The sequence below is a fragment of the Punica granatum genome, chromosome 4 (assembly GCF_007655135.1).
Source record: "Punica granatum isolate Tunisia-2019 chromosome 4, ASM765513v2, whole genome shotgun sequence".
Taxonomy (NCBI): domain Eukaryota; kingdom Viridiplantae; phylum Streptophyta; class Magnoliopsida; order Myrtales; family Lythraceae; genus Punica; species Punica granatum.
This window is the reverse complement of record NC_045130.1, coordinates 17,166,328-17,174,590: the sequence shown is the minus strand read 5'-3', so window position 1 is coordinate 17,174,590 and position 8,263 is coordinate 17,166,328. Positions and strand designations below refer to the sequence as shown.

At 39.1% G+C, this 8,263-nt stretch overlaps 1 protein-coding gene across 1 annotated transcript; it reads right to left on the bottom strand.

The window, feature by feature from the left end:
- Positions 1 to 3,761: 3,761 nt before the first annotated feature.
- LOC116206221 (diphthamide biosynthesis protein 3-like) lies at positions 3,762 to 4,841 on the bottom strand. The gene has a single exon (XM_031539035.1). It carries the CDS (start codon positions 4,713 to 4,715, stop codon positions 4,464 to 4,466), a length of 252 nt encoding a protein of 83 aa, XP_031394895.1. The 5' UTR covers positions 4,716 to 4,841; the 3' UTR covers positions 3,762 to 4,463.
- Positions 4,842 to 8,263: the final 3,422 nt, after the last annotated feature.

Sequence of the window (8,263 nt, the reverse complement as noted above, 5' to 3'; positions counted from 1 at the left end):
GTAGTATGCGTCCTTGTGAACTTCTCGAGCAACACGTCAATGAATGCACTCTCCAATGCATCTGTCCACTCAAGTATGCCATCACCCTTGGGGGCCATCTCTGTCTAAATGCTGCAGCAAAAACTTACAAAGCCACGCACGTAACTACCATTATGAAACCACGAACTGATTTTAACAAATATAAGTCCAATGCAGCCGTGAAAGATTCACACGCAGCTTGCCAAGAAGGGAGTCCACAATGGTTGAGCAGTAAACTCGTGATAATCGCAGTATGGCAAATGCAAATACATAACGGTACCTAAGTCTAGGATCAGCGAAACACAGCTGCCAAGAAACACAGGTCATACTATACTGCTCATACAACAAGCGAAGTGCAAATCGGAGTACAGCAAAAAACAAATGAACTGAATCATCCGAGAGTTATAACAAGTTTCGATCATAAACTTTCTCACGTAATATTGCCATCGAACAACTGCAGTACAGATCAGCGAAACACAGCTGCCAAGAAACACAGGTCATACTGTACTGCTCATACAACAAGCGAAGTGCAAATCGGAGTACAACAAAAAACAAACGAACTGAACCATCCGAGAGTTATAACAAGTTTCGATCAAAAACTTTCTCACGTAATATTGCCATCGAACAACTGCAGTACAGATCAGCGAAACACAGCTGCCAAGAAACACAGGGCATACTGTACTGCTCACACAGATCAAGAGAAGTGAAATCGGAGTACAACAAAAAACAAACGAACTGAACCATCCGAGAGTTATAACAAGTTTCGATTAAACACTTTCTCACATACATTTCATCGAACAACTGCAATACTGCACAGCAGGGGTCCTGTGTTAAGCAACCAACGGCGGTAATAAAGACAAAGTGACATGAAATTGGTCCAACAAATTCACCAATCAACGGAAATACAGAACACAATCCAACGGAAATTCACTAAAAAATCGAAGAATGCTTCGACCCTCAGTAACGGCATTGACATAAAGGAAACCCTAACCAGGAATTCAACGATACAATTCAAATTGGACATGAAATAGGTCGCAGAAATTACCTATAATGTCGATGTGGAAGTTGGAAGTGAGCTCAGGCACTTCTTAAGAAGAGAAAGAACTGGTAGGGGACCGGCTAAGTTCGTAATACTGCAACTGATGCACTGCCGACGCGAAGCTTTAGAGGTAGGTCTAGCGGCTACTCTTTCTCGCAGAGGACAAGCAATGTGGGGTAGAACAGATTCGACTCGCAAACCTTGAGATGTCGAGCAGAGGAGGAAGAAGGAGGGGGGCCGGCGTTGTGTCGCAGGGGAAGAAGGTTGCAAAGGGGGGGGGTTCTCATTTTGCCAATAACCCTGAAAGTCAAGGGGACAGATGAAGGGTGGCCCACAACGGTAATAAACTTTTTTTGTCTTCTTCCTCAGTTAAAATCAAAGTTAAAGTTTCGTGACTTTAACTCCGAATCCAAACGGCCCGTAAGAGTCTTTCAATAACACTTGTACAAGATGTGATAACCTAGTTCATATATGGAAATTAGAGACGGTTACCACATGTTGAATTGAAGTTATCGAAAATTGAAATTTTTTTGATAACTCTAGTACAAGATGTGATAACAGAGTTCAGATAGGGGAAATAGCAATGGCTATCACATGTTGAACTGCGTTGTCGAACATTGAAAGTTTTTCGATAACTCTAGTACAAGATGTATTAACTTCGTTCAAACAGGGGACATAGCGATGGGTATTACATGTTAACGCTAGTTTAGATAGGGGAAATAGCGACGGCTATCACATGTTGAACTTCGTTATTGAACACTGAAAGTTTTTCGATAACTCTAGTACAAGATATATTAACTTCGTTCAAATAGTGGACATAGAGATGGTTATTACATGTTGAACTAAGATTATCGAAAATTGAAAATTTTTCGATAAATCTAGTACAAGATGTGATAACCTAGTTCAATAGGATAAATAGCGGTGGTTATCACATGGTAAGATTAGGTTATCGAAAATTAGTTTTTATAATTCCAAAATAAGATGTCATAACTTAGTCCAAATAGGAGCTATTATCACATGTTGAACTGAGATTATTGAAAATCGAAAGTTTTTCGAGAACTCCAATACATAATGTAATAGTGTAGTTCAAATAGGAAAAATAGTTGTAGTTATCACTTATTGAACTAAGATTATCAAAAATTGAAAATTTTTGATAACTCTAATATAAGATGTGATAACATAGTTCAAATAGGGAAAATAGATGCGACTATTACTTGGTGAGCTAAGATGATTGAAAATTAAAATTTTTTCAATAACTCCAATACAAGATATGATAACGTAGCTCAAATAAGAGAAGTTACAGTATGTTTAAACTGAGTTAATAAAAAATTGAAAGTTGTTTGATAACTCTAGTACAAGATGTGATAGCCTATTTCAAATAAAACTGATTATCACATATTTAACTAAGGTTATCGAAAATTATTTATTTATTTTTATAATATCAATACAAGATGTGACAACTTATTTGAATTACGAGTTGTTATCACGTATTAAACTGAAGTTATAAAAGATTGAAAGTTCTCTAATAACTCAATTACAACAAAGGATAACTTAGTTCAAATTAGAATTGTTACCACTTTTCGAATTGAGGTTATTGAAAATTAAAAAAATTTTGATAGCGTAAATAAAAGATGTGAAAATAGATTTTACAGATGACCGTACAATTAAGTCTGATTTAAGAAAAACAAAAACAAAAACAAAAACCAGAAACCTATTGCACAGGTAAACTAAATGAATGGCTGAGATTGAAATGCCAAATCTAACGATGGAGAGGAGGGACGGATGGTAGAAGCCTCTACAAAACATAAGCACGTACGTACTGTGTCGCCTCCACTATCCCTTCTCTCCCTTTCTCTCTGACACTATAGTAGCGGTGGTCACTTGCCTCTGGGAGTCTCCATCAATCCCCACCACCGGGGCTGGAGGCTATTTCGATTCAAAACGTAGAGGAGCTTCGATCGGGTCTCCCATGGAAGCCTCTATGATTCGAATTGAAGCAAGCGTCTAATGCTTCCAACCGAAGCCGCAAGGCCGCTTCCGATTCGAATTGATTGCAGCCGTTGCAGTTGCTTGGGCTCCTCAGACGGCATATGGCTGATCCAATGATGAAGAAGTCATAGATATCTGTACGAAGAAGTTGTAGAATCTCGATTGTGTGTCGATCCCCGCTATGTCGACGATACCTGATTATGTGCCGATCCACGTCGATGTCTCCAGGTAATGATGAGGCCCCTAGCTAGCTATATGTCAGTAAGAGTAGCGGGAATAATACTCTGTTACCTCCCTTCCACACACGCACATAGTAACAACAGAGGTTTTGCTTTAATTTTTGGTGTTCTCTCTCTTATCTTCTTCGCATTTTGCTCGTTTAAGTCAACCAAGGATTCTAAGACAAAACAAAAAGGGTGTGTGTTATGTTTTACGTTGGCCTTCTCTTCTCTTCTCATTTTATTAGGGATGTGCGAGTCCAGGTCCCCTGCTTTTATTATGTTACCTGGTAGAGGTTCGATTCCACGATCTGGGAACCAGAACCTGCCCTTCTGATGCCTAGATTCAGAACCTATCCTGGAACCTGCAGGTTTCGGGTATCCAGCTGGAACTTGTGGTTCTTTTTTCCCTTCAATCAAATATATTAACTGAACTAAATGAAATGTGATCCACATCATCAATTTAGCTAAAAGTCGACACATAAAAGCACATCTCATAATCAATCCATCCATCCATAAAACTAAACAATCCCATGCAAATTTACAAAGATTTACGAAGTCGGAAAGGCAAACTATCGTGGAAGGGCAATGAGTAGGCACAAGAACATGCTTTTATCGCCAGAACAAATTCATAAGCAGCGTTTCTTTGATCAAAATTGCCAATCAACCGATTGAAATCGAGGAAACTTGATATAAGCAGCAATGTCATTGGCACTAAATTTGAGAAGTCCATTGGTTTTCATGAATTGCGTTCCTTCCAGCTCCATGAGAACAGGACCAGCAAAACAAATTTGCTGCATACTCAGATGACAACAATTTCATAAAATAATTATCATCTCAAAAAAGCCAGAGCAAAAATTCACCAGGCATAAAGAAACATTCTTTCGCACATAAACTCGTATATGAATCCATCCCGAAATCCTCCCAAGTACACTCTTTCCTTGCCAGAACAAATTCGTGAACATCGCTGCTGTGATCAAAATTGCCAATCAACGGATTGAACTCGGAAAAACTTGATATAAGCAGCAACTAACTTTGGGAGTGCACTGGTTTCATGAATTGTGTTCCTTCCACCTCCATGAGAACAAGAGCAGCAACACCAATCTATTGAATACTCGGACGACCAATCAATTTGATAAACATATAGCCTGTCAGAAATTAATGAACCGCAAAATGAGTTTGGCACACGACGTGGGGATTCAAGCGACGGCGACGGCCTGATTTCCTGAGGGCTGCAAGCTCTTGTTTTTATCGGAGCCATCGGCGAAGTCCTCGGCGTTGTAGATGACGGTGATGTAGAGGGAGCAGCTCGGGCAGCGGGCGATCTCCTCCCCGAGGCGGAGCTCGTCCTTCGTGATCTGAAACAGGTCGCCGCAGGGGCAGGGATACGTGTACGCCTGCAGCTCCTCGTTCCACTCCATGTCCTCGATCTCCACGTCGTCGTACGACATCGTTCCTTGGAGAACCTCCGACGAATGCCCGAGCTAGGGTTTCTACGAGCGGCAGACGGAGGAGGAGAAATTTAGGGGCAGCGAGTCGGAGACGAGTTCAGGCGGCGAGCTTGGTAGAGACGGACGCGGACTTTTTATATTTATATATTTCTTCTAGTAATAATGTCGGTTCGGAGGAGAGCCCTCCAATTTTATGTTTATTGGAAACTCAGTCCCCAAACTTATGGGAATTTTGATTTTAGTCCTCCAATGTGAAGATAAAATGGAACAAAATGAAACTGATCACGATATTGTGATATCTTTTTTTAATAATTTGCACAACCGATATGTGTTTTATTAGAAGTTATACTTAATTTCATCCTGAGAGTGATAAGATTTGAAATATAATCCTTCGCAATCAAATTTTAAGTCGACATAGGCACTCATGCTATAAATTGTGTCCAACTTAATTCATGTCCAAAGAAAAGACGTGAATTGGAAGTCTGAATTTGATGCAGATCTTTTTAGTGTTTCATAAGGCTACTTTGTTTACTCTTGGCAGGTTTGTTACCTTTGCCTCTCTTTTGAGCAATGTTATTAGAATCGAACCGTTCGGTCGTATCAAACCGAGCTGATTCCATGGATTTCCGGTTATTGAGAAAAATGAAACGATTTGGATGGAGATTTGAACACAAGACCTCAGTATCCTTCAACTACGCCATAAACCATTAATGCAAGAGTCAAGTACTATGCATCACTGTTCAAAATCCGACTTTTTATGAGAGATTATAAGTAACTTACATAGTAACATAGAGAAAGAAGCTAGGGTGAAAGTTTCTTTTATTAATTAAAAATAATTATCCAAAGTATTGTGTATTTATTTTATTCATCGTACTTCTTTGTAAAAATTATATATTATTTAATTATAAATTAAACGTGTAGTTTGACTCATTGGACTTTTAGTTGGACCAATAGACATATATGTACGCACATGGAAATCTTTTGAAAGTTTTAAAAATAAAATCTTTTTTCAATACAGTACAACAATCCTTTTCTTTTTCTAAAAGTCCAATGCAACCATCTTTCATATGCTTTTAATATTAAAAGTGTATTTTTTAGTATGATTCTTCTCATTTTTTATCCATTAATTATTACAATTTAATAACCGACAAGAAAAATAAATTGTGAACCAAGTAATAAAAATTTACTAAGACAAAGAATAGTTTTTCCATGAAAGAAAATATCCAAATCTATATCTATCTACCTCTTCTATAAACTAGAATTACAAAAGGTAATTTTTATTTAGTTGCTAAGTTTGCCTAATGAGTGCGCTGGCAAGTGGCAACCACTAAGACCTTCGGTAATCTGGGGCAGGGGTATATTTATGTTAAGCCCATGATTTGGGACAATTTAGGCCCATGGTCTCAAGTATGTTACATCTTCTTAATTTTGAGATAAAAGAATACATTTAGTCCGCCATTTTTACTTACTTTTCTATTTCAATCCATTTTTCAAATAGTCATTCCACGTCAGATAAAAGTCTATTGCAATCGGGCTTTGGTGGGGGAGTCTTTGCGTTTCGCCCCTTCATGGGCCTTCCTTGGTCTTCGGCAGGGGGCAAGAATTTAATTTGGGCCTTGGCTCTTGGTGCATAAAGAAAGATGATGCTACAAAGATGAAGAAGAGGCCCATTTAATTAGAATGTGGTCCTCCATGGAGAAAACAAAATTTATAGAAATTTATTGGGTTTTCGAATATCATGACGTATCCCAAAGAAGAAGAAAAAAAGGAATTGAGAATTTTGTTCATATGTTTTATCACCGGGGGGAACCTCACCTTCGAGGAAGGTGATTAATGCCGAAACACATCGAACTTCATCGTGACTAAATTGCGCGATTAATGAGTATAGGTCTGCTCTATTGTTTGACAATTCAGCGTGCAGTGCACATGTACTAGAAACCGGCGATCGAGTCATGATCAGTGTCCCAATCACGTGTGGTATTATTGATCACGAACTGAAGAAAAGTCCCACAAATATCCCAATTTGCAAACCGGGGAATCTAACCCTAAACAAGGAGTGGTGTGGACCACCACCGCGAGATAAAACCATACCATCGACCTATCAGCATATCCATCGATATATCAATAAACCCTAGCTAGAAAATGTATCAACCACGCATATAAATTTCAAATATCTCCATGTCTACCACTTTCAAAGATCTTTTCTCCCTTTTTCACTTTTCGTTGCCTCCGATATTCCTTGATGTCCGATCCATGCATGTGTGTGTGAAGATATCAGTCACGATCCGATGCTATACATTACTACATAGTAGATATTTCGATTGCAGTATGAAAGGGCCTGTGAATAATGCTTCCGTCTAATACGTAGTAGTATCCAGTAAAGGGTAAGCCGACCCCTGGATTGCCATTCAACCCTGAACTATATACCGGCATTAAATACTTTGAGCCGGAAGGTAAACATATTAATCCAAATGATCAGTCAATATTGGTTGTATGCTTTGCAATCGATAAGGGATTGAATTATGCATCGATCGCGTAAAACATTTTCTTTTTCCTGTTATTATCTATGTTTTGTGCATTACTTGATACATGCACTAATTGTTCAGTTAGGTCGAGCTCGAAGAATGACTGGCCCATCTCAGTTTCTTTTTTTTTCGGTCTGAATCCTAGTATCCAAAAACCTAATTGGGCCCCGACTAATCCAGTCGAGCCGGGTCGACTCACTAAGGGGTAAAGCTCTTCCAGCATGAATTTTCTGCATTCACAAATACTCGAACTCGAGACCTTACTCAAGCGGAACAAGCGCCGAACCGCTTGAACCAACCCACGTTGGTTGGCCCATCTCAGTTATTGGTTTGGCACTGACAACTCGATTGGAAGAGGACGACAGTCGTCGGCCGTATGGTGACAAAAGAGAGGCCACGTTGCCTACGAAAGTTCCTCCTTTGGAATCTTGTCCTGTGTGCCCATACATAAATAATTCATTGGTCCTTTATTAACCGTAAGCATTTATTAGTCACATGAGGCTCCTGATGTGATCGCGCATACGTAAGAGACCATTAAATCGCGAGCACTTACGCGGTATTTCTGAGCAGAAAAATTGTGAATTGCAGTAGTAAATGTTGTTGTCCTGAAACCGAAATTTTTTAAATTCAATTTTAGCCAATCTTTTCGTTGTTTTTTTTTTTTGTACTACAATATTCGAAAGTTAATTTATCATCCATTAATTTAGTTGGTATTGAGTCGGTCCATTATACGTGAATTTTTTTCATTTTTAAAATTCGAATTCAAGACTTTCTTTAAGAGAAATAGCTGACAAACACCGAACTAATTGAAACAATCCGTATTGACTAATCATTCCATTCATTTACCAAACTACCGGACCTTCGCATGATTGTTGTTCAGATCTCAGAAAGCTGTGAGAGGCAAGCTTTCGGGATTGAGGAATTGGAAGGCGGGTGACACCCATACCGAGTCGTGACTTAGGATCCGACGACGTAGTTTCTTCGTGCATGTGCACGGCATCAATACGAGACCCGCACGCAGGG

Coding starts and splice junctions, on each gene's coding strand:
- LOC116206221 (XM_031539035.1), bottom strand. CDS start 4,715: ATGTCGTACGACGACGTGGAGATCGAGGACATGGAGTGGAACGAGGAG.